Raw genomic sequence first — 27,900 nt, 5'->3', positions numbered from 1 at the left:
TGAGGAGGTTCAAGTTCAAGTTCAAGTTCAAGTTAGTTTATTGTCATGTGTCCCTGTATAGGACAATGAAATTCTTGCTTTGCTTAAGCACACAGAAAATAGTAGGCATTTACTACAAAACAGATAAATGTGTCCATATACCATGATATAAATATATACACACATGAATAAATAAACTGATAGTGCAAATAACAGAAAGTGGTTGGTAATAATCAGAGTTTTGTCCGAGCCAGGTTTAATAGCCTGATGGCTGAGGGGAAGTAACTATTCCTGAACCTGGTTGTTGCAGTCTTCAGGCTCCTGTACCTTCTACCGGAAGGTAGCAGGGAGATGAGTGTGTGGCCAGGATGGTGTGGGTCTTTCATGATACTGCCAGCCTTTTTGAGGCAGCGACTGCGATAAATCCCCTCGATGGAAGGAAGGTCAGAGCCGATGATGGACTGGGCAGTGTTTACTACTTTTTGTAGTCTTTTCCTTTCCAGGGCGCTCAAATTGCCGAACCAAGCCACGATGCAACCGGTCAGCATGCTCTCGACTGTGCCTGGTGAACTCACTGTGGTGGATGTTAATTTGTGTTTATTGTGTGTTTTGTTATTTATTATTATATGTATGACTGCAGGCAACGAATTTTCGGTCAGACCGAAAGGTCTGAATGACAAATAAAGGAATCTAATCTAATCTAATCACTCCCAACCACACACACCATGACATCGGGCGTGATAGTGAAAAATACTTCCCGACCCCCCTCCAGCCACATGATCAATAACAATGGACACTGTTCCACGTTCGAAAACATCAGATCAGAACAGTTAGGCTTTGTCAAAGGAGGAGTTTGAAAGAACAGTTTAGGTAGGGGGAGGAAGGGGGGAGGGAGGAGGGGATGCAAAGTCAATGTGTTCCCTTCAGTCTCGTCAGGCACTCAGAAGCCATCCAGGAGATCATGCAGACCATATGTTACATATAAAGATATTAGCATTCATAAGATGCAATTTCTAATCCAGGAGGGCAACAGGTCAACTCCCCTGAAACTTAAAATATAAAATGATTGCAATAAGTGCAATCAATTTACAGCACAGAAGGTTAAGATTATTCTCTTGTGCATGAAGGTGGGATCTATTGCTAAATGTTAGGGTGATTGTGCAAGATGCATTCATTAATCACAATTTTGACTGAGAATTACAGTGGAAAATTCAGCATGAATTTCTCTCTCCCAAGCTCAAAATGGGCACAGAAGGTGAAACAGCGGCCCTAAATGACGTATAAAGAATGGAAGGTTCCCATTGTTTCTTGAATGATCTCAGGGCATTCCAAAATGCCTTGCAGCTAATAGAGTAGCCCCTTGTCATAATGTCGGAAACACGACAGTCGTAGAAACACAGAAAATAGGTGCAGGAGTTGGCCATTCGGCCCTTCGAGCCAGCACCACCATTCAATATGATCATGGCTGATCATCCAAAATCAGTACCTCATTCCTGCTTTCTCCCCATATCCCTTGATTCCATTAGACCTAAGAGCTCTATCTAACTCTCTTGAAAACATCCAGTGAATTGGCCTCCACTGCCTTCTGTGGCAGAGAATTCCATAGATCCACAACTCTCTGGGTGAAAATGTTTTTCCTCATCTTAGTCCTAAATGGCCTACCCCTTATTATTAAACTGTGACCCCTGATTCTCAACTCCCCCAACATTGGGGGAAATCTTTCCTGCATCTAGCCCTTCCAATCCCTTAAGAATTCTGTACCTTTCTATAAGATCTCCTCTCATTCTACTAAATTCCAGTGAATATAAGCTCAGTCGATCCATTCTTTCATCATTTGTCAGTCCCGCCATTCTGGGAATTAACCTGGTGAACCTACACTGCACTCGCTCAATAGCAAGAATGTCCTTCCTCAAATTAGGAGACCAAAAACTACACACAATACTCCAGTTTTTGGTCTCCTAATTTGAGGAAACGCAGCAGTCAATTGTGCACAGCAAGCTCCCACAAAGACCAATGTGACAGTGCTATAGCAGTGATATTCATTAAGGGATAAACAGGGAGAACTCTCCTGCTCTTCATCAAAATCGTTTCAAGGGATCTCTTGCATCCACCCAAGAGGGTAGATGGGGCCTTAGTACCTGTACAAAATGCAGCACCTCCACTAGCATCAATCTGGGCCTCATGCTCCAAACTACAATTATCTGTCTCTGATACCAGGGATGTTACCACAAAGTCAAATGTTGCATCGAATGCAAAGTAATTCTATCACAACGGAACTGGAAATCTAATCCAATAAATTCAAAATATTCATAATTTTCCCTCAAGATGTAAAAAGGGGTAGGCTCGAAAATTTGCCCTTTATGCTCATGTAAAAAGTATCTTTTGTTGAATAGAAATTAGACTCGTCCATCACATTACACATAGGCATGGCTGGCATCAGTTAAAGTATTAGGTTTAAAAAACATAAATTGTCCCAGTAGCTTTGCAAACATTCCATCTCCTCCTTTTGCACCACATTATTTCAGCTAAAGAATGTGTATCGCTGCACATTTCTCCTGCTAAAGGGTTGCATGGACAATGCAAATCGAACAATGTATGATCAACACTGCCATTGAGGAGTAGCTTTCTGTATTATATCTCACGCTATTTCCAAGGAATTAAATCAATCTCATCGTTTACTTTCCTCTCATACTCTTGCAAAATACTTTATTATTTTCATTGTTTTCCACATATTTCTGGGCAAAGTTAAAGAAATGTTACCATGAGTGCAAGACGTTTAATAACTCACTATTTGTCACAGGACATTAGTATTCTTCATCACTCATTATAAAAGGCTCAATTCTAGTGTACTAGATAGACTTTTCCTGAAAAAAAAACTCAGTGGGTCAAGCAGCATCCCTGGGGAACATGAATAGGTGTCAGGATCCTTCTTCAGACATTTGCTGAACACTTGTGCATGGACACAAGGAGGGCCCACAGCCTCACCCCTCCCTCTCACCTCCCGATAGTGGCAATCACCCATCCACACTCCTGAGGCAGTGTTTTGCCCTGAAATGTCAACCATACTGCCTCCACATTTGCTGCCAGAACCAGTGAGTTCCTCCAGCAGCTTCATTGCTATATCTTGTATAGTTTAGTTACATGAATAAAAATAATGACATCCCAATTATATTACTGTTTATTTTATGAATAAAATCAATTTATTATGAAAACATTTTTGCTGAGAACTATGGCATAAATTCTCTGTCATTATCATGGTTCATTATACCTAGAGATCATTCTGCTGCATCCAAGCTACAAGCAATGGTCTCCTCAAAGTACAATTACCTCAGAACGGCACTCATTATTATGCCAGTAATGGCAATAATCAGCTCCTGAGGGCAGGCTAGATGTAAAACTGCAACATAAATAAACAACAGAAAATGTAGGAAGCAGTTAACATATCAGACTGCTCCTATAAAGGCAGAAACAGAATTAATGTTTCAGTTTGCTGACCTTTCAATGCAGACCCAAAATGTTAACCATGTTTTTCCATCCTGCTGATACTGCCTGACCTGCTGAGTATCCCCAGTAATTTTTTATTTTATTTCAGATTCCCTGAATCTGCTTTTTGATGGCAAAATTATCCAGGGATGTTTACTTTGGAGATACAGCATGGAAACAGGCCCTTCGGCCCACTGAGTCCACGCCAACCAACGATCACACCACACACTAGCACTATCCTACACACCCGGGACAATTTTACAACTTACCAAAGCCAATTAACCTACAATTCAGTACATCTTTGGAATGTGGGAGAAAACCAGAGTACCCAGAGAAAACCCACGCGGTTACAGGGAGAATGTACAAACTCTGCACAAATAAGACACGTATTAGTCAAGATCGAACCTGGTGCTGTAAGACAGCAACTCTACCGCAGCACCACCATCCCATTCAATGGGCTGCTCCGTGGATGGAAAGTGTACTGACATTGCCAACATCATCCATTCAGAAGTCATCTGAAAAGTTAGAGCTGCTGCAATCTCTTTCTCCACATGATGCATCTGTCCGAGATTCCCCCGCTGTTCCATCAGCTTGGACATCTTCCCCCTGCATTCCACTTTTTCACAACCTAGATTGTATATTTAATCCCAATATTTATGGCTCCCATATGTGTGCCATCAATGAGATCGTCTATTGCAGCCCCCATAAAACTACCCACTACTGCCTCTGCCTCAGTTTATCTGGTGCTGACATAACTCGCGGCTGAAGGCATGCTGCGGTTTACTGGGGAAGCCGCGAAACACGGCCAAACGGCGTATCGCACCGACCATGAGACCCAGCGGACCAAGGCCAGCAGTGGGTAGTCGCCAAGCCAGACTATACTCGCAGGACCCGATGGACACTCCTGGAAACCGTTGGGCCTGGAGGTAGAGCCCGCCAAGCCACCGCTGCTCGGCGCCACCAAGACCAGAGACCGGAAGAATGGAGCTGACGGCGACAATGGAGAATCGCGAGGCCAGTAACAGAGGAGAGGGAACCGAGATCTGGTCTACTGCGCCTTCAAGGTCGACCGCGGGAGACACCCCATGGCACAAAGGCGGGCCAGTGAGGCGAGGACGTCAATTGCAGGTCGACCAAGGAAGGCGATGGCTGGCGGCCTGCAGTGGGCGGGGCATTGCCTGAATCAGGCACCGTTCATATCAACTGAAGCGTGGACTGGACTTGGAAAATGACGCCAAAACATGGCACCACTTGCATGCAGGCTCAGTAGACTATTATAGTTTAGTTTTGTTTAGTTTAGTTTCGAGATACAACGTGGAACAAATAATCTTCATGGATAAAAATGATGAGATGCAGGTTCCTGAAAACCCCATATAGATTCTCCTGACAGGTTATTTTGCAGGCGGACTGTTTAGTTTCATAATATTTTCCCTCTGGTGGGTTTTGATTACTGAAATAAGCTGCACCACTGAAGAGCCCACATCAAGGCATTCTTCCTGCATTAGCCATCCTTCACTCATCGTGGATAAATTATATAGATTTGGATAGCTTCTTAAAGCCTGAATCAGTAAATGAGATGGTATTTAGGAGACAGTTTGGCCTGTAATTTGTGAAAAAAATCTTTTGACAAAACTCGCCAACTAGTCCAACTAGTTACTGTTCTTTCTCCACATTTCATTTTCAAGCATTTATCCATTTCCCTATTTGTAAGTGCCCTTTAGGGCAGATCGAAATTAAATATAAGGCAAAAAATACTCATCGTATTTATTTTTTTGATGGGTTAGTTGAAAAATACAGCATAGACATGCCCTTCGGTCCACACCGACCATCAGTCACTCTTTGACACAAGTTCTACTTTATTCCACATTCTCATCCGGTCCAGACATATCAAGGATAATTTTATGGAGACCAATCAACCTTTGAGATGTGGGAGAAAACCCATGCTGTTACAGGGAGAATGTGCAAACTCCACACAGCCAACACCCAAGGTTGGGATAGAACTTGGACGTCTGACGCTGTGTGGCAGCAGGTCTCTCAGCTACACCATTGTGCTGCCCTATCAGTTTCTTTCTCAAAATTGATGTGCGCTGGTTCCAACATCTCCTCCCATTGGAAATATTGTCCTCTCATTTTCTCTGTTTAAACCCTTTATAAAATTTTAAACATTTACTCCCATTTGCACCCTAAACAACCACAAACCCTCCCCTATCTTGGTTCTTTTGGCTGATTACCATCCAGGAATGAGGTTGGCAGATGACCAGTTAGATCCTTGGGGCCTCCATGTTAAAACCACGTCTTTGTGAGAATGCAAGCAAAATATATGATATTCCATTAACATGCTAACAGCAGCTCCTCAGTGACATGTTTACAGTGTATTAACATATTGAGGAATCTACTGACATTCATGCAATCTGAAATTGAAGAACTCCTTGGTAACATAGGAAGTTGAGAAGGTCATTCAGCCCTTGAGCTTGTTCCATCATTCAGTGTGAACGCAGTTAACATGACACAACGACTTTTGCCTCTGTTTGCTGCAGTTCCCTAAACACATCTGTTTAGAGTGTTTTGGGAGGAAGGAAGAAAACTCTTGGCTCTTGCCATAAGCACAAGTTGATCTTCTTTGTAGGTTTGACTGCCCTGTATTTCACATCTATTCAATGCATTTCATTCATTTTCTCATTCTCTTAACAGGCCCCATTAATCAATCGACCGTTCCTATCCTCATGGCAACGCTGGTCTCACTCTATCACATATGTTCCCTCTGTCCTATACACCCATCGCCCAACTTAAAATTGATTTGTTCTCCCAGTTTTGGCAATGGACCTTTGACTTAAAGCATTAACTATGTTGACCTTTCCACAACTGTTGTGAAACCTGTTGAGTTTATTTCATTTTCTGCTTTTATTTCAATGGTTGTTTGCAAAATCATGTACCTGACTACAGAAAACTAAAATCTGGACTTATTATAAGTCTGTGCAGTGTGGCTGGAGTTATGAGCTAGAGCTTTGAATATCATAGCAACTTTAATATCTACATCAATCATTCATTTGGGGAACATCTTGATTTGGCTTTGTAAACATACTGTTGCTTCAATTCAGTTTGAGAAATAAGATGCTCAATTTATCCATATACCATCTTGTAGTATCAATGCAAGAATCAGAGATGTAGATATTTGTCTTCTATTGTGTACCCTAAATGCACAATGTTTTATTGTATGGACTTCAATTTAACCAAATCTGAAAAGCAGTTATCCAAACATACAATATAATAATATCACCAGTTTAGCACATATACTCGAGGGGAATCATTACATTGCTTCAAAATGGAATACCACCTGTAACTATATAAATATTCAGCTCTGAACCTTCAATAACATGTAGTAATAATAAGGCAGTGGACCTTTCATTGACCTTAAAATCTGGAAGAAATGTGCTTGCCAAATACTCTGTAAATACTTATTGTCAATTACACTTACAGCATATACCTCCCTTTCCCCAGAGGTGTTAAATAACTCATAATTTACCCAGTTCTACATGATCTTGCACCATTTATGAATGTTATGGTGTTTTGGGAGTACAAGCTGACAATATGCAGTGACAGGATAGTTGGGTTCTCAATGACCAATGAACTCACAATCTATCTTCTTAAGAGCTGAGAATTGAAGAGCGGAGTGATGGGGAAGAAAATAAGATGATCAGAAAGAGAAAAAAAGGAAACTCTGGCACTTCTACAGTGACTTTCATATCCCTTTCAGAATATCCATCAGTCTTATATCCATCAGAACCTTTTTCCCTTGGGTGGAAATTTCAAAGACCAGAGGGCAGAGCTCTTAGGTCAGAGAGAGATAGGTTAAAGGAAATGAGTAGAGCAAATTTTTCTTTGACACAGCAAGTGGTAGATGCATGGAACGAGCTGCTAGTTGTGGTGGTGGAAGCCGACACAATAGCAGTATTTAAGTAGCTTTTAGTTGGACACGGTATACTTAGGGATGGAGAGGTATGCATCATGAGTAGGCAGATGAAATTAGTATAACTGAAGGTCATGTTTAGCACAGATATTAAGGGCCGGAGAGCCTATTCCTGTGCTGTACTGTTCTATGTTTGAATATCTCAAAGCACTCAATAGCGAATGAAGTGGTCACATCAGAAACTTCCACACACAATAACGGAATCTACTTCTATAATGTCGCTTCAGGAATAAATGTTGACCAGGATATCAGAAGAACTTTCACGTCCTTCACCAGAACGGGGTTGGGATCCCCAGTTTGAAGGGACATACAGCACCTTGCTTAGCATATCATTCTTAAGATCTGAATTTGAATTGAAAGTGCTAGCAACTAAACTGCTGATGCCAGCATAAAGTGAGAGAAGATTTTAAAAATATACTGTAAATTGCTTAATTTTTTTTATTATCTCTAAGAATAATTTACCACCTGACACATAAACATTTCAGTTGTTTACACACAGTGTAATTATTCACCACCTTTACTGACTAAATTAAAACTCTGATAATCCATCAAGTGACCATTCTGAAACCCCAATGGTTCAGCATCTAGGTTCACCAGGTAATGTTTGTTGCAGACAAAATGTGTAGGAAGGAACTGCAGATGCTGGTACACACAGAAGATGGCACAAAATGCTGGAGTAACTCAGCGGGACAGGCAGCATCTCTGGATAGAAGGAATGGGTGATGTTTCGGATCGAGACCCCTCTTCAGACTGCACTCTGATCCAACACATGAGGGCACAGTTCTCACCCTCTGTTCCTACTCATCGGGACCTCAGTCCCCGTGATCTCCTTCAACAGACCAGTCCTGTTTCCCAAGCTCCCTTTAAACATATTTGTTTCACTGGGAAATTTACTTTATTACTGTGTTTTTTTTAATTTAAAAAGATAATTAAATGTGTGTTGGGTATTTAGAGGAATGATATTCAATAATACAGAAAACCAGCCAGTCCAGCACTGCCAAAGTGCAGTGATGCCAGATATCAGTTTACGGTAATTTGCGCATTTGTAACAGCATGTGTGGTTAACACACCTTCACTCTCGACCCGAAAAGTCACCTTTTCCTTCACTCCATCGATGCTGCCTCACCCGCTGAGTTTCACCAGCGTTTTTATCTACCTTCGATTCTTCCAGCATCTGCAGTTCCTTCTTAAACATTCGCTCTTGCACCTGTTATTTGCAAGCCCTCCTTTTATTTTCATTCTATGCTTCAACATTGCAATGGTAAAGATCAGATATGCACCGTTCATTGGAGAGAAGATCGGATTACTTTGGCAGCAATAAAAGGAAAAGCACAAAAATTGACAAAAGCAGGTGGGAACTTACCGCTGGAACAGTTTGGACCTCCCCATCCTGGTTGACACTGGCAGGTATTGGGAGCGATACATCTTCCATGGACGCATTTCTCAGCACAGTGGGCTGTTTGTGTGGGATGTAGAGGAAATAGAACAAGAGAGAGAAAACTGAAGTTAAACAACTTGTGATAACAACTGTGCCTGTCAGATCAGATGTGCATTGCTGAACAAGAACATGTTTTGTTCCACACACACACGTGCACACATACACACGTCATGTAATGACCTCCAATAATTTAGCATAAAGAATCTCATCTGCAATTTTACACCCTGAATTCTTAAGTCATAGTCAGCTTTTATGTTACTTAATGCCTTTTGAAAAGGAAGGAGGAGAGGCAGCAAGAGGGAAAGGGTGAGAGCAGGGGCGAGAGGATAAGGAAAAGCAAATTTAGATTTCCCAATACATCTCTAGGTACTTAACAGCCAATGAAGTATTTTTGATACGTGGTCATTGTTGTGATATCAGAAAGGAAAGTTAATTTGTTTACAGAAAAGCAAAAATAAAGAGGGCGGCAAAGAAAGAAAGAAGGGTGGCAAGAAAAAATGGTGGAAATGAGGAAGGAATGAAAGAATGATTAGAACAAAGATGGAAAGAAAGGAAATTGGGGAAAAAGAAAGGTGATAATATCACAGCAATGAAATATTTTGTGATGATCTATTTCTGTGGCTATATTTGAGGGATGAAAGTTAGAACTGGTCTTTGGACAATTGGACCTTCTGCCTCAAATAGTGCCATGATACCTCATGTCCACTGAGACAATGTGCTGTTTCCAACCTGCACTGGAAGTATTCATTGAGTGAAAGTAGTCAATTTTTTGGCGACTTCAACCCACAACATTGGGTTACCCATAATTATGCCAAAAGCAACAAAGACAATAACATGTGTAGGGAGGAACTGCAGATGCCAATTTAAACCGAAGATTGACACAAAAAGCTGGAATACTTCAGCGGGCCAGACAGCATCTCTGGAGAAAAGGAATAGGTAACATTTTGGGTCAGCAGCCTTCTTCAGGTCTGAAGAAGAGACTCGACCCGAAACATCACCTATTCCTTTTCTCCATAGATGCTGTCTCCTTTTCTCCAGAGATGCTTCAGACCTGAAGAAGGGTCTTGACCCGAAAGGTCATCTATTCCTTTTCTCCAGAGATGCTGTCCGACCTGCTGAGTTACTCCAGCTTTTTGTGTCTAAAGAGGATAACATGATCTATATCAATTCAGACCTTTGTCCTGAATCTTACTCGAAGACATCAGGACAGTTAATAAACAGTCTAAGTTCATGGCACTCTTTATATAACCGTGAAAATTCGGCTTCCAGTTCTGGCAATAAAATTACATCATCATTCAGAACAAGTCTTGGGAGAAAATTTTGATTTTATGACAACTTCTTCATAAAAAAAGGATTTAAGCACTTATATAACATCTTGCCAAATTTTGCTTAAACAAACTTTAACTCAAATCAAATGCAGAAAACGTTATGGCAGTTCTGCAAAGTGCCACAGCTGTAAAGAGAAACTATCAAGACTAGATGGGTCTGGCAGCATCTATGGAGGACATGGAAAGACGACAACCAGGAAATCCAGCAGGCGTAGGCAGACCAAGCTCACGTTTTCTGCAAAATAGTCCTCTATTCTATAGTTGGTTGTGCCGATGTAAAGGAGGCCATATTGGGAGCACTGAATGCAGTGGATGAGGTTAGAGGAGGTGCATGTTCAGTTCAGTGCAGTTCAGTTTTGTTTATTGTCATGTGTACCGAGGTACAGTAAAAAAAAAATTATTACCTGCTAACCAGTCAGCAGAAAGACAGTCCATGATCACAATCAATCCATTTACAGTATATACATGATAAGGGAATAACATTTAGTGCAAGGTAAAGCCAGCAGTCCAGACAAGGATAGTCCGAGAGACATCTTTGATTCATTTGCCTGATAATAGCTAGGAAGAAACTGTCCCTGAATCTGGTGGTTGACAATTTCACACTTTTATGCCTTTTGCCTGATGGGAGAGGGGAGAAGAGAGAGTGGCCAGCATGTGACTTGTCCTTGATTATGCTGCTGGCCTTGCCAAGGCAGCATGAGGTTTAAATTGAATCAATACAAGGGAGGTTGGTTTGTGTGATGGTCTGGGCTGCGTCCACAATTCGCTGCAATTTCTTACCTCTGACTCTCTGCTACTGAGGTCCCTCGATGGATGTGAGGGAGGAGATGTAGGGACAGGTTTTGCATCTCCCGCTGATACAGGGTAACATACTTGGGAAAGGGTGGTTTTGGGTGGTTAGGGATGAACCTAGATATTGCAGAGGGAGTTGTCTCTATAGAAACAGAGAGGGTGGGATGGGAGATGTGACTGGTGGTGGGATCACATTGAAAATGGCTGAAATGTCAGAGAATGATTTGTTGGATACGGAGGCTGGTGGGGTGAAAGGCAAGGACCTGGGGAAGTCTAGCCTTGTTCCTGGGGAAAGGGGAAACCTGAGCAGATTTGTGGGACACAGAGGAGACAATAGGTGCAGGAGCAGGACATTTGGCTCTTCGAGCCAGCACCCCCATTCAATGTGATCATGGCTAATCGTCCACAATCAGTACCCCGTTCCTGCCTTCTCCACATATCTCTTGACTTTGCTATCTTTAAGAGCTCTATCTAACTCTCTTGAAAGCATCCAGAGAACCGGCTTCCACCACCCTCTGAGGCAGAGAATTCCACAGACTCACAAATCTCTGTGTGAAAAAGTATTTCCTCATCTCCGTTCTAAATGGCACCCCTTATTCTTAAACTGTGGCCCCTGGTTCTGGACTCCCCCAACATCTGGAACATGTTTCCTGCCTTTACCGTGTCCAAACCATTAATAATCCTATATGTTGCAATAAGATCCTGTCTCATCGTTCTAAATTTCAGAGTATACAAGCTCCACATATGACAGTCCCGCCATCCTGGGAATTAACCTTGTAAACCTACGCTGCACTCCCTCAATTGCAAGAATGTCCTTCCTCAAATTTGGAGACCAAAACTGCACACAATACTCCAGGTGTGGTCTCACTAGGGCCCTGTACAACTGCAAAAGGTCCTCTTTGCTCCTTTACTCAACTCCTTTTGTTATGAAGGCCAACATGCTTTCTTCACTGCCTGCTGTACCTGCATGCTTACTTTCAGTGACTGATGAACAAGGACCTGCAGATCCCGTTGTACTTCCCCTTTTCCCAACTTGACATAATTTAGATAATAATCTGTCTTCCTGTTTTAGCCACCAAAGTGGATAACCACACATTTATCCACATTAAACTGCATCTGCCATGCTTCTGTCCATTCACCCAACCTGTCCCAATCACCCCGCATCCTCATAGCATCCTACTCACAGTTCACACTGCCACCCAGCTTTATGTCACAGATGAGGTAATGGCTTCCTCGTAAGAGGTAGAGTGGGAGGGGATGTGGTCCAGATAACTGTGGGTCAGTGGATTTATGTCAGTGGATAGTCTGTCCCCCATGAATGAGACAGAGACATTGAGAAAGGGGAGAAAGGTGTCAGGGATAGTCTAAGCAAATTTGAAGACAGTGGTAAAGTTGGTGATATCGATGGTGTCTGCAGAGGTGCAGGTGGCATCCCCAATGCAGTTGCTAAAGTAGCTGAGAAAGAGTTGGGGGATGGTGCCAATGTACATTTAGAACAAGGACCTTTGACGTAACCAACAAAATGGCAGACATAGCAAGGGTCATGGATATACGGTTGACTTGAAGAAAGTCAGAGGATTCATAAGAGAAGTTGTTGAGGGCGAGGACAAGTTCCGTAAAGTAGAATTCGCAAAAATGACAAATTATTTTTAATACACTTTAATTGAATGTGATGGGGATAAACCCATTCTCAGTCAGAGTCCTGTTACTAGTGAAATCCTGGCAGATATGCTCATGCTAAAGTAATAATATCATTATAATAACATTTATGATGTTCTTTATTGTAAGGAAAGGAAATTAATAATTCAGTCCAGTGTTAAACACCAAATAGCCCCTCCTTATTAAATCTCGAAAGCATATACTCTCAAGCAAAAACACAAAGTTTGCATGGTCCACAATATTAATAAACATTTTTTATTTTACTTAAATATTCGAATCTCCAGCCTACAGAATTTACTTTCCATTACCTAATGCATCTCAGCATTCTGAAGGTTCTTCTTCACAGTACACTACAGTAAAAGTAGTCTTCGTAGAGGTTAGCAACCACTTTCATGGTTGTCAATTCTAAATGGGATAATTCCATATGGAAAATAAGGATGTGGCAATATATCGGAAAAGTTGTCCTTTAAGGAAGCATGTTAAGTTGCAATTCTTTGAAAGTCAAAAATGAGAGGAAAATATTACAAGCTCACTGCTGCCAACTGCAACAATTGGACATGGTAAGCAAAAAAAGAAATAGCATAACATATCATTTAGTTTTGAGAACTAGATATGCTTGTAAACAAGTATATTTTTGAGTTTTCATAGCGCAATCTTTATAGAAACACATTATTAAGAATGTATAGGAACACAGCAAGAAAACAGTGACAATTTCTTGGAACCATCGATACCCAGTAGGAATTATTTTTATTATGTTGTCCATCTCTCAAAGTGCCGACAATCATAAACAAAACAAGGAAAATGGTCGCAAAGCATCTGAGTTGAATCTTTCTTTTTTTGTGCATTATGTGATCATATATGGGCGAGAGGGAATGATAATGAGCCTGAAAAATAAGAGCTGGAAAAGAGAGCATGGAGTCAGAAACATGTCCAGAGAAGCAACAAAGGGGGAAAGAGCAGGAAACCAGTGAGAAGGGAAGACAAACAAGTCAAGTCAAGTCACTTTTATTTATATAGCACATTTAAAAAACAACTCTCGTTGGCCAAAGTGCTTTACATTGGTGGAGGTACTAACGTTATACAACAGTGGTTCATAGATTATGGGAATTATATGGGGATTATAGAAACAAGGCAATGGAAGCACTGCTCGAGAACTTTAAAATTATGAACTGGTTTGGCAGGGTGGATAGAGAAATAATGCAACAGATCAAAACTATTGGCCAAGGGTGTAAGATGATCAGTCATTCTTAAATCAAATAGGTATGTGAAGAGAAAGTCCTTTACTGGAAAAAATAGTGAAAACATGGAATTTGCACTTGCAGGAAATGGTGGAGCTGCAGATCAGAGATGCATTTAAGGGATGGCTGGATAAACCTGTGGAAGAAAGGACTGCATGGACATTGGGTGGGATGAGGTGAAGAGCCAGGGGTGGGAAGAGGCTTGTATGGAACAGTTACTGGCATTGACCTGATGGCCTGTTTCTGGACTATGAAATCGAGCATAATCAAAGAGGGATATGACATGGAAGCAGACCCTTCAACCCACCAAATGCATGGCAGCCATCAAGCACCCATTTTTGCACTAACCCTATCCTATCACAATTTATTCAGCCCACATTCCCAGAAACTCCCCCCAGACATCTACGCACAATTTACAGTGGCCAATTAACCTACCAACCTGCACGCCTTTGGGATGAGGGAAGAAACCAGAGCAAGCAAAGGAAAACTCATTCAGTCACAGAGAAGAACAACTCCACACAGGAAATACCAGAGGTCAGGGTTGATCCCGGATGGCTGGCCCTCCATGCAGGGTCTAAATTAAAAAATCTGGCTAAATATAACAACTAGAAAAAATGCCAGAGAACTCAGTACAATTCACAGAGTGATTATTGCATGACTTTGCACGAGTATTAGTACAATGAACACTGGGATAAATGTATGCCACAGTTATTCGGTTCCAAACATCACTATGGATCAGACCTTCTTTGCGCCAATGAGTGAAGGTTTTACTTGAAACACTGAATGTTGGAAGCTTTATGTGGTCAGTTATTATTCATATGACAACAATAATAAACATTATTCCAAAATAAAGTGTTATTGAAATTGAATTGCCATTTATAATCAGCAGTCAGAAACAAAAATCAAGGATTATGGTCACCAGGATCACATGTTGAAATCACTTTGTGCTTCACTGTAACTTTTGATCGGCAACATACCGGAGGGAAACAAAGGCTGCAATGTTCTACCAATTTCATGGTACAAGATCTTAAGAACATCTTTTAAAAGGCAAAAGGTCCTTAACTTAAAGCTAAACATCATATGGACATAGCTTCAAGCTATCCCACATTTTTCATAATTTGCGGGAAGAACCCTATAGCTCAGAGTAAAGCCATTTAGCCCACCGTGGTTGTGCTGATCCTTTTGAAAAGGCTAACCCCCCTCCCCATTTACTTCTCACCTGTTCTTTCCAAGTCTTTATCCAATACCCTTTTGAAGGTTGCTACTGAATCTGTGAGCAGGCAGTGCTTTCCAGGTCATTAGCTCCTGCAAGGACATTTATCCTTGCCTCACCTATTGTCTGATAAACCCACCCCGTTTGGCTACTATGTTTCTGTTACCGGAAGCAGCCTCTCGCTATTTACCTCATCAAAACCCCTTATCGACATTAAATATTAGAGTACAATTGTTCTGGTTTTAAAAATGAACACTTAAAGTTATTACATTCCAATCTATCGATGATGTCCTCTCCTCATCAATGGCAAAGCGCAGGAGGAGAAGGGGTAGGGGCATTCAGCTCATCATGCATGGGCTGTTATCTGAATGGTGCCAGACTATTATCTGAATGGTGGCCGATTAGGAAAGGGGGAGATGCAACGAGACCTGGGTGTCATGGTACACCAGTCATTGAAAGTAGGCATGCAGGTGCAGCAGGCAGTGAAGAAAGCGAATGGTATGTTAGCATTCATAGCAAAAAGATTTGAGTATAGGAGCAGGGATGTTCTACTGCAGTTGTACAGGGTCTTGGTGAGACCACACCTGGAGTATTGCGTACAGTTTTGGTCTCCTAATCTGAGGAAAGACATTCTTGCCATAGAGGGAGTACAGAGAAGGTTCACCAGACTGATTCCTGGGATGTCAGGACTTTCATATGAAGAAAGACTGGATAGACTCGGCTTGTACTCGCTAGAATTTAGAAGATTGAGGGGGGATCATATAGAAACTTACAAAATTCTTAAGGGGTTGGACAGGCTAGATGCAGGAAGATTGTTCCCGATGTTGGGGAAGTCCAGAACAAGGGGTCACAGTTTAAGGATAAGGGGGAAATCTTTTAGGACCGAGATGAGGAAAACATTTTTCACACAGAGAGTGGTGAATCTCTGGAATTCTCTGCCACAGAAGGTAGTTGAGGCCAGTTCATTGGCTATATTTAAGAGTTAGATGTGGCCCTTGTGACAAAAGGGACCAGGGGGTATGGAGAGAAAGCAGGTACAGGATACGGAGTTGGATGATCAGCCATGATCATATTGAATGGCGGTGCAGGCTCGAAGGGCCGAATGGCCTACTCCTGCACCTATTTTCTATGTTTCTATGTCTATTCCCATCCATTCACACCACATACATCTGTTTATCCAATTCTGAATCTGCCTATTCTACAAAAACAGCCCCAATTTTAAAACAATTTTCACTGTTTGCACACACCAAACCAGTGCGCAAATTAACCCAAGCTTTTCCTGAAACCTGTTCCTATAGTATGATGTACTAATGCAGAAGGAAATATTGTGTAGGAAGGAAATGCAAATGCTGGTTTATACTAAAGATAGACACAAAATGCTGGAGTAACTCAGCGGCTCAGGCAGCATCCCTGGAGAAAAGGAATATGCGTCATTTTGGGTCGGAACCCTTCTTCAGACTCATTTGAACGGTCTGAATAAGGGTTCCAACCCAAAACATCGCCTATTCATTTTTTCCAGAGATGCTACCTGACCCATTGAATTACTCCAGCAGTTTTTGTCTATCTTCGGTATAAACCAGCATCTGCATTTCCTTTCTATCAGAAGGAAATTCCTGTTTTTCTCACTTTGGCTTTAAGTCAGGTCACCAACATTGGCCCAACTTTTATATTCCATGCCAACAACATCCAGTGAATCAACAATAGTCACAAAAGAGCAGCAGAGAGATAAATCAATCTGGCTGCTTGCTGCTTTATCAGCCAGTCAGTGGTACTTCCTTTTCTAATTAATCACTTATCAAGCCAGACAGAACATAATCAGCTCAAATATTGATGTGATTCGATTTGCCCGATCACCGTGTCTTTGCGGTGGTCCAGAGCTGACTGCGTGTGAAAGCTCCATTGCTATAGGAAATGGACAAACACAGAGGGAAGGGAAGCTTGTCATCCAGAATAAATAGTATAATGTAGATGAAACAGTCACTTCATTGAATACAAATAAGAAAACTATTCTTCAATACCTTTTTAATTCAAAAGGACCTTTAAATATTACAGAGGTGTTTTTATGATTGCCCCTCTTACCACCTCAGGATCCTAGGTTCTATAAATAATACTTTTGCTGTAATACTTTTGAAACAGAGTCTTTGTTCAAAGACCCAGAGGGCTATGGACTAAATGCAGGTAAATGGGAGGAGTAAGAATGGATGCAATGACGGCATGGACAATGTGAGCCGAAGGGCTTGGTTCTGTGTTGTACGGCTCTTATGACAATCAGAAAAATGGAAATCATTTTGTGAACAGCCAGGTGTCAGGTAATAATGACAAAAATCATCATTCTTACAGCATCAGATGTGATATGAATAGTGGCCCAAGAAGCTGCAGAACAATAAACAAGCTGCTGGTGGAAATCTGCAAGTCAGGCAGAGTCTGTGGGAGGGAAGGAATGTCAAAGTTTCAGGTCAAAACCCTCCATCGGGATTAAGAGTGGAGAGGGAAGATAGCCAGTGTAAAGAGGGTGCTGGTGTGACAAGAGACTGTAGGTAATTAGTAAACTGAAGACAGATGACAGGTGGGGGACAGGTGGGGGAGGGGTGGAGTTGGGAGGCAGAGGAATGGTAGATGGAGGCAGGCTAACAAATGGCAGATGGAGCCAGGTGCGGCAGGGGAGGGTAAAGGTGGAGACAGTGAGGAGGGGTAGGAAAACCAGGAACACAAAGCCGACCAGTACTGGAATTTGATAAGCAAGGAAGGTTATGGAATGGGAAGGAAGGGAATGGGACCACGAGGGGAAGTGATGGGGAGATTAAACCAGAACCTGAAGGGGGAAAGTGGGAACTGGTGTGTAAAATGTGTGGGTAGTGGGTGTATGGAACCAGGAGGGGGAAGGGTGAAAATGGATGATGCAGGGCTATAGAAAGGTCAGAAAGAGAGAAGGAGGTAGTTGGAGAAAAAATACTGAAGGTGAGATTACTTGATGTTGGAAAATTGTATTCTCATACCATGGGGTTGATATAAATTGTGGTCACTGCACAGAAAGAGCCTGCCAGGACAATGGCTGTTTTATATTTTACATTCATTGATCAAAACTTGATTGAATGCCTCATTTGAAAGACAACACCTTCCACAGGGTAACATTCCTGAGATTTAATGCTCAGTTTACTGAGGAGTGATTTGGCCGCACAACCTTCTGACAGGCAAGATTGTTCATGGGGAAAATGAAATACTTTGCTTTGGAAAACATTGATATTAACAGGGAAAAGATGAAACCATAAATGCAACTCAACCAATTGTTTTGCATTAAAAATGTATTAACAATGATTTGTGCTGCAGATTGTTTTAATCTGAGGAATGGATACACTCTGGTTTTAATAAAGGTTCATAGGTATCCTCCCAACATGGATCTATTAAAATAATCAGAAAAAGACTATTTTGTATTTCACTTGGACTTCATGATCAGAATTCTGCATTTCCACATTTCATAACAACGTAGAAGGCCGCAATGTTGGCCCCCTGAGTGCATTGTGGTTCCAGACTGGTTCCACCAAGATGGAGTACAAAACGCCACTGGAGATCTTTTTTCCCTGTGGTTATCAAACTGTACAACTCCTCCTCTTTCGGTCATGGGGTAGACTAACTCCCCTCCCCCCCACGCTCCACGATATTTGAACATCCCCACTGTTCACTTTAATTTCATGTTTCATGTATCTAGTTGTGTTTTATGACTGTTGGCAGATCAATTTCCCTCCTGTGCCTGCAGCAACTTGTGGCTGCAGTTCCTTGTGCCTGCAGCAACTCTACTAGCTGCACCACTGTAAGGTTCTCAATTCAAAGTAAGTGGTGTAATGAAGGTGAAAATGAAGATGTCCATTTTCATCTTTTTATGGCTCTCAACCTGATCAGCAGGTGTTTGAAAAAGATTCACCCCAAATTACTTGCAAATAAAAAAAGTACTTACGGACACAGATCTCAGAACTTTCATAAAATCCCGGACAGCACTGAGAACGACGACGGTACATTGTTTTCTCTCCCCGTCTGTAGGCTGTACGATAACTTATTCTGAAAGTCAAGACCTAAGGTTATAGCCTTAGATACAATGGGGATATCAATCACATTTGTCTTATTGGAAACTAGGCAAACAACGAAAGGAAAATCAAAATATGCTTTATGTATCCCAAGAATATTATGTTATAGGTGAAAGCAATATTCTGAATCACACTGGTATGGGACATCGTCCAGTCTAGCTGTGAGAAGGCCAAATTTATGACTAGGCCTCATGGAGGCCCAGTCCCCAAACTCTCAGACATCCTGTCACATGAGCCAAGACTGAGTGCAGACCCAACCTTTCACAAAGCTGTTCATGCTAACCTTGTCGTGGTCGGGGATGCTTCTGTGTCTCAGTGACCCCTAGAGCTATGCCAGCGGGAGATTCATCTCCTATTAGGGTCTCCCATGCTGGACAGGTCGAAGGGTAGAGGCGAGACGAAGAGCAATCCACTGGTCCTCCGGGTTGGGAGGTTGAGCACAGGGCTAACAACCCTGTCTCGTAAAACAAATATGTTACGGAAACAGCAACTGAAGGAATCAACAAGGAGTAGAGGACCTTCATTGCTGCCCTACATGCCAGGAGGCATAATAGGCAGTAAGTAAGTAAGTTCATGCTAAGATGTAGTTAAGTTTTATCCAAGGGATAAAAATAATAAATATTTATTTTAATTCCCTAAATGAAACAGTTAATTGAAAAGATGTTAAAAACAATGAAATAAAACATTTTTTTTTTAATTTTCCATTGACCTTCCAATTTCTAGGACAAGAATCTTCATTAAAGTAAATTGACCTCATGCTTGGTCTGAACATCATTGAATAAGGTAAATAATTCAGAACTAGACACCTGTTACCCAGCTCAGTGTGCACTTTAGAGCCTTCACACAAACCCAGAACTCACCAGAGGATGACTGAATTATGGCCACTCCCTTCAGAACTGCTGAACGTGGCCTGCATACTTTGGCCCAATTGTTTGACTCTTTTACCATTAAACTTATACTTTCTTCATAAAATTTGCAACATGGAATACAATACGTGTTACCATTCACAATACAATATAAAGCATCTTATACAAGATCTATGTTACAATGGCATGACATGGATAGGACAGATTTGGAGGGATATGGGCCAAATGCAGGCAGGTGGGACTAATGTAGCTGGGACATGTTGGTCGATGTGGGCAAGCTGGGCTGAAGGGTTTGTTTCCACGCTGTATCAATCTAGGACATAAATTCTATATTCGCTGAGTTGTATTCTCAGCAACAGGAAATTAAAGATACAAGTCTGAATTTTAAGGATATTGTGGAGAAATAATCAGATAGAAAGAAGAATTATTTTCATAGGCTGGGAAGTCATCAACTGGGGACAATGTTCGAAAATGTCTGTTGAAATGAAATGTGACATTTTGCTCCATAGCGAGTGGTAGACATTTGCAAAGACCAATTGTTGGATCAAGTTTTCATTTAAAAAGTGTGATTGATTTTTCCTTTGATTAAACGTGTTAAAGGTTGTGGGGAAAAGCGAGTGAATGGAGTTACATCACAGATGAGCCATGGACCGAGAGAATGGTGTTGGCTGAAGGGGCTGAATGGCTTGCCTCTTGAAGAGAGAAAAATAAGGCTTAGGTCGTAAACGTTCTTTGAACAATCTGTGGATGACTTTCCTATCCAAAAGAACGTATCATTGTCGATACGTAATATTCTCCAGCTTAAATTCTTCATTTGCTGATGGCAAGCTGACTTGTCTGCTGCCAAAAATATCAGAAATTCACAAATTACTTCATAAGTTCATGTGGTAGGAGCAGAATTAGGCCAGTCGGCCCTTTCAATCGTCAAAGAATAGTGAGATTTTTTTCAAGTTCAACCGGAACAAGATATCTGTGAATGAAATGTATTTTTCATTTCTTGCATGCAATTACAGGATCAACTGTGCCTTTGCCAAGCCAGGTCTGATGAAAATTGCTAATATTTATACAACAAACTCCTACGGGTCCACCACTGATTTTCTGGCAACTGTTGGTCCAGCCCCTCCTTTTATCCAGACCAAATTACAAGAGCACACTTGAAATCTTCCCCTCCCCTTCCTCCGTTGAAAATATGTCGCCTAGGCTAGGTGACGTGGCCGATCTTGACCTCATTAGGACTTCCGCACCGATCGGCGGATCAAATTTGCCCCTGTGGCCAGGACACTGGAAATCCCACCCAGCCAGAGCCGGCAGATCCATTCCCATCGCCAACTTTTGCCAAAAATGTTGCAGGTCGGTATCACAGCCACTGTTGGTCCTGCAAAATGGGTAATATGGTGATGCTCTGGAACCAAGGGTGCCAGAAAATCACTGCTGGACCTGTACTTTATTTTTAACCTGACAAGAGGTGCTGAATTATACATACCTGTGCCGAGTACATTTAAACCAGTTCAGGATATCAGTGCAGCTCGTATAGTAAATCTGGTCGTATGGGTGGGCATAGGATTCTTGGACGGTCACCGAATAGCTTGGAAAGACAAGAGTGTGTTACTTGCAACGGAATGACCCATTCTCAATCACTGTAACAATCTTTTGAAATCCACATGCTCCTAATTAAAATGGTTAGCCAATTATCATTTCTAGTGATTCACTATACTCAGGAATTAATATATCATTTGATATTTCCTATTCTTACTGCAAGAGCATACATACTGTAAATATGTTGTCTTTCCCATACCTGCCAATGAATACTCAGTTTTCTTCTTCTGATAGGCAAAGTAATTGATACACTAAATCCTCATGAATGAGGGACAAACACAAGGACTTCTTATTGACTCCACCATCAGAACGCCACAGGAGATCTTTTTTCCCTGTGGCGTTCAAACGGTATGACTCCTCCCCTTCTGTCATGGGGTAGACCGACTCCCCTCCCCCCACCCCCCTCCTCAATTTTGCACATCCCCAATCCTTTTCACGTCACTTTAATGTCATGTTTCATGTATTTTGTGTTTTATGACTGTTGACAGATCAATTTCCCTCCTGGGATAAATAAAGTTCTATCGTAGCGCATTCATATAAAAAAAGAATTATATCATTAAGTGAGGGCAATGATACTGAGGCTGCAACAATATATAGGAATCAACCTCTCCAAGAATATAACAACTTCTGCATCAGTTTCAATTTTCTAAGTTTCTGTTTGTCAAAACAAGTTAAAACATACAAGCAACTCTGGCCCACTTACCCATCTCCCCGACCCTCTGATGTTCCCTACTCTAACGACACAATCAGCCACTCTGAACCCTGACATTGGCCACTGTCCTAACCTTTGATGTTCCCAATCCTGACCACAGCCCAAACCCGACCCAGACATCATAAACAGCCCACACTCTGGAACCATGCTCTGGCGGCAACCCCCTCATTCTTGCTGACCCCCCCCCCCTTCCCATGGTCCCAGATCTGTTCACCCCTATCATGGCCACACATATTGGACCACAACTGTTGCTGCAAACCTATCTATATTCCTGACCCTTGGTAACCTCAACTCTGACCCCAGCTTCAACCACACCAACTATTTAGACTTTAGAGATACAGCGTTTAAACAGGTCCTTCGTCCCGCCGAGTCCACGCCGACCAGCGATCAACCCCATACACTATCCTACATACTGGGGACAATTTACAATTTTTACCAAAACCAATTAACCTACAAACCTATTCATCTCTGGAGTGTGGGAGGAAACGAAAACCCATGCGGTAACAGGGAGAACATATAAACTCCATACAGACAGCAGCCGTAGTCAGGATTGAACCTGGATCTCTGGGGCTGTAAGGCAGCAATTATACTGTTGCGCAACTGCGCCAAACTATTGACATTTTACCAGTTGCCTGCACAAGACATCAGATGCAAGGGCTCTAGAGGAATGTGCAATGTTTACCAACACTACCAGTAACACACGGCCAACTTAGCAAGTATGTTGATCGAGGAACAGTAAATCAATAGTTTGGTGTAGATGAATGCACAGCTGTTATCATGAAGGACATGAGCAAAAGGCATATGGAAGCACTACCATCTCCAATTCCCTTAGCATCCTGGTGCTCCTCCCGAGATGCACTGGGAACATTTTTATTACACAGATGCAAGTAGATCTTGCAGCTGGCTATCCCTAATATACTTCATGGCAATTAGAAAGGGTTATTAAATACTGGCTTTGTCAATTGTGGCAACACGTCACAGATGCATCTTTTTTAAATAAGCACAGGGAATATTGACATAAAATGGATTTGTTTCCTGTGGTGGAAAAGGAATACAAATCAAAAGAATTTAACAGATCAAGCAGCATCTGTGGGGAGTGGGAGAGATTTTGTCATGTTGATGGCCTTTCATCAGAATAGTTTAAGAAGAAACTGCAGATGCTGGAAAATCGAAGGTATACAAAAATGCTGGCGAAACTCAGCGGGTGAGGCAGCATCTATGGAGCAAAGGTAATAGGCAATGTTTCGGGTTGAGACCTTTCTTCAGACTGATGTGAGGGTGGTGGGGGGGGGCGGGAAGAAGAAAGGAAGAGACGGAGACAGTGGGATGAGGGAGAGCAGGGAAGGGGAGGAGAAAGAAGGGACTACCTGAAATTAGAGAAGTCAATGTTCATACCGCCGGTGTGTACACTGCCCAAGCGAAATATGAGGTGCTGCTCCTCCAATTTACGGTGGGCCTCACTCTGGCCATGGAGGAGGCCCAGGACAGAAAGGTACTTTCTGGCACTTTCCCTTGCAACCGCAGGAAATGCTACACTTGTCGCTTTACCTCCCCCCTCGACTCCATTCAAGGACCCAAGCTTTCTTTCCAGGTGCGGCAGCGATTCGCCTGCACCTCCTCCAACCTCATCTATTGCATCCTCTGCTCTAGGTGTCAGCTGCTCTATGTCGATGAGACCAAGCGTAGGCTTGGCGATCGCTTCACCCAACACCTCCGCTCGGTTCGCAATAACCAACCTGATCTCCCAGTGTCTCAGCACTTCAACTCCCCCTCCCATTCCAAATCCGACCTTTCTGTGCTGGACCTCCTCCATGGCCAGAGTGAGGACCACCGTAAATTGGAGGAGCAGCACCTCATATTTCGCATGGGCAGTTTACACCCCAGCGGTATGAACAGACTTCTCTAATTTCAGGTAGTCCCTGCTTTCTCCTCCCCTTCCCAGCTCTCCCTCAGCCCACTGTCTCCCCCTCTTCCTTTCTTCTTCCAGCCCCCCCCCCCCATCCTCACATCAGTCTGAAGAAGGGTCTCGACCCGAAACGTTGCCTATTTCCTTCGCTCCATAGATGCTGCCTCACCCGCTGAGTTTCTCCAGCATTTTTGTCTACTTTCATCAGAATAGCGTCATCAATCTGTTGCATTAATTCCGTTTATCCCTTCACAGATGCAGCCTGACCTGCCAAGTGTTGTCCATTTTATAGTTCAGAAGATGAATGAGTCGGTCAAATAAAAACATTTTTGGTGATGTAAAGCAGGCTCACCTCTCCCAATGGCTGCATACATTTGGATCCTCGACATTTAGCAACATTACGCTGTGCCAGAGACACCATGGCAGAATGATAATGATGGAAGCTCGGCCCGATGTGCAGGGACTCATCCTCTTACAAGCCAAGCCTATTTATTTTGGGGGAAAAAAGCATTTGAACATTTAATGCATTGCAAAAGCATCTCATGATGGCAAACATAACATTACAATCTGACACACTTCTTTCCTTATCCAAAACACTTTTTTTCCCCATTTACCTCGAAGGTCTTTGATACTTACTCCACCTATCTGCCAATCATCAATCATCCCTTCCCACACACACACACCTGTATTCCCCTCTGTGCATCATCTATATCTCTCGTCTCCCTTTCCTGTGACTTTCATTCTGAGATGCTGCCTGCCCCGCTGAGTTACTCCAGCTTTTTGTATCTATCTTCACATATCACTTTGTCAGGCTGTGCCCCACCCCTATCTCGCTTTCCCAGCTTTCTCCACATTCCTCCGTCTAACTGAGGAACGATCCCAACCTGAAACGTCATCTGTCTACTTGCTATCAATCTGAAATAAAACAGAAATGTTGTAAACACTTACCAGGCAGCATCTGTGGAAAGAAATAGAGTATTCACATTTTAGGTCTGAGATCCCTTGTCAGAACAGGGACCAATTATCTATATCTTGAACAAGCAAGTAAAATTCCTTTAAAGCATAATTGTGAATGAAATCAAATGAATTTGAGTAGAGGTAACGGAAAAAAATAAAATGAAACGACAAAAGAATAATTGGATGATGAGAAAATAGCGAATGAAAGAAAAATTAAGGGGAAAAAAATGTAAATTTGACATTGCTAAACTTTAGAAAAGAGATGGAACAGTTTAATTTTGTTCCTTTATGTCCTAGAGAACTTGATTGGCATTGGTTTAACAATTATGAGGTTGCTATCTTGCAGCATTGGTCATCAGCAAGTGTATTGTAACCAACAAATGTACAAATTCAGGAAATGGCATTAGCATTGGCCAGACTCTGAAACCATTTGGGCAAGGTCATCAATAGAGTGGCAGGCTCTGGAGATTTCACAGCACATTGTGTATCTCCACACCCTGACCGTGTCACCTGAATTGCTTAGAAATAGCTGGCCACCTCATTACTTTGTCAATATTGCTTCAACAGACCTGGCCTAGTTCTTGTCCAAATTTTGCCTCTAGTGTTTCCATCTGGTGGACATTGATGCAGGAATTCTGGTTTGGGTTCCTGCGTCCAGTGCCTCTCAGAGGCACCAGTGACATTGGTGAAATCTACTCAGCCCATTTCCTGCGAAAGAAGAGGACTTATTCCTTGACAAGAAACACTTCGGCAGTCACCGAAGCAAGTGCCCACTACCTCCTCAGCATGGCAGCACTCTAGTGCCATCCCCAGAAGCGTTGAGCCACCAGTCAACCGGTCTTCCCTGATCCCAGAAGTACATCCAAATTCTGCTGTCGCAGATTCTGCAGCTTCACCTTCTTCTTTATGTGAAATATCTTGCAAATGTTTGAGATACTTTTTCTAACAAAATTAAACATTCAAAACAATGCAGAAAAAAAGTATTTTACAAGGCCTTTATCATTCTCCGATTTTATGATTATTCTTGTACCTTCAATATGCAGTAATCATAAACCAATGCTCCCGTGGTTTGTAAAAATATTAGATGGTACAATCATTTTTAAATATGAGATGGGGAAGTGATTTACAAACCTCTCTCTAAAAGCTTGAAGAGATTTTTTTCTGAACTCAAACAAGATTGCTCTGTGGCTGAATATAATTATTTTGCAAGTTAGACATAGGATACCGGGCCAACAAAGCAATTCTCAACTTTAAGATTTAATTAGAGAAGCCCTTCCTAAAATTACAAACTAAAAATAAATATTTTCTAAATATACACATTTTCATTTAAAAAGCCAAGTTGCTTTAATCAGTTATTAGATCTGCCCTGAGTTCCCTCTGATGCTGGTAATGGGACTACAATGTTATTACAAGTATTAGACTGCAAATATTCCAGTTTTTGTCAGTTGTCATCTCCAACCCTGTGACCCTCCAGGATGCAAGTATTCCTTCAACTCAAGCACTTTGTAAACCAGGGATCTACATCTCTTCAGTTAACAAGGTCCCAAATTCTGGAAAGTAAAAATAAAATGCATATGCTGGAAATCCAAAACAGAATTGGCAGGGATAATCAGGAGGTCAGACATCAACGGTACAAAAAGAAACAGAATTGACATTTCAGGTCCATTATCAGATCTGCAACTTTGAGATGATAAGTGGATTTTAACTTGCAGAGATGGGGGGGGGGGGGGGGGGGGGGGGGGGGGGGGGGGGGGGGGGGGGGGGGGGGGGATGAAGAAGTAACTTAATTAAGAACCCCACACAAGTTTGAGGAACAACACCTAATCTTCCATGTGGGCACATTGCATCTCTTAGACTTAACACTGAGCTCAATCATTTCAAATAACCAGTCTTTCCTGTTTGTGATGCAAGATGACCCATCTTTAACAATCTCAGTTTTTCTCTCTCCACATATGTTGCCTGTTCTGCTGAGTATTGCCATCACTCTATCATTTTAGATTCAAAAGGATAAAGAATCAGATTAGATTATTGTCATATGCACCGGCGTGCAATGAAATTTCTTCTTTACATCGTCAAGCTCAGTGTAAACGGCATACATAGAAACTTACAAAATTCTTAAGGGGTTGGACAGGCTAGATGCAGGAAGATTGTTCCCGATGTTGGGGAAGTCCAGAACAAGGGGTCACAGTTTAAGGATAACGGGATTTAGGACCGAGATGAGAAAAACATTTTTCACACAGAGAGTGGTGAATCTCTGGAATTCTCTGCCACAGAAGGTAGTTGAGGCCAGTTCATTGGCTATATTTAAGAGGGAGTTAGATGTGGCTCTTGTGGCTAAGGGGATCAGGGGATATGGAGAGAAGGCAGGTATGGGATACTGAGTTGGATGATCAGCCATAATCATATTGAATGGCGGTGCAGGCTCAAAGGGCCGAATGGCCTAAACCTGCACCTATTTTCTATGTTTCTATGTTTCTAAATAGCAAAATGGTGAAAAACAGCAGAATGGTGAAATATTGTAGTGTATTGCAAGGTAATGCAAAATGTTATTAAAGTAAAATAATGAAATAACCAAATGAGGCAGAGTTAAGAACAAGATTTGCACCTCCAACCTCCAGCAAGATTCAGGAGTCTGATATCAGTGGGGGAAGAAGCGGTTCTTTTGTCCGAGCTTTCAAGCTGCTGTA

General features: G+C 42.1%; 1 protein-coding gene across 1 annotated transcript in view; it reads right to left on the bottom strand.

Moving 5' to 3' along the window:
• megf10 (multiple EGF like domains 10) overlaps window positions 1–27,900 on the bottom strand; it is a 174,848-nt gene that overhangs the window by 113,887 nt on the left and 33,061 nt on the right. Inside the window, exons 2-5 of the mRNA XM_033018083.1 lie at window positions 24,609–24,741; window positions 21,526–21,627; window positions 19,050–19,150; window positions 8,793–8,885 (exon numbers count right to left, since the gene is read on the bottom strand). Of these exons, the coding sequence (XP_032873974.1) occupies window positions 8,793–8,885; window positions 19,050–19,150; window positions 21,526–21,627; window positions 24,609–24,724 (412 nt within the window). The 5' untranslated portion in view covers window positions 24,725–24,741. The remainder of the gene's footprint in view (window positions 1–8,792; window positions 8,886–19,049; window positions 19,151–21,525; window positions 21,628–24,608; window positions 24,742–27,900) is intronic.

This window comes from Amblyraja radiata, chromosome 3 (assembly GCF_010909765.2).
Source record: "Amblyraja radiata isolate CabotCenter1 chromosome 3, sAmbRad1.1.pri, whole genome shotgun sequence".
Taxonomy (NCBI): domain Eukaryota; kingdom Metazoa; phylum Chordata; class Chondrichthyes; order Rajiformes; family Rajidae; genus Amblyraja; species Amblyraja radiata.
This window is presented reverse-complemented; position numbering and strand designations above follow the sequence as displayed.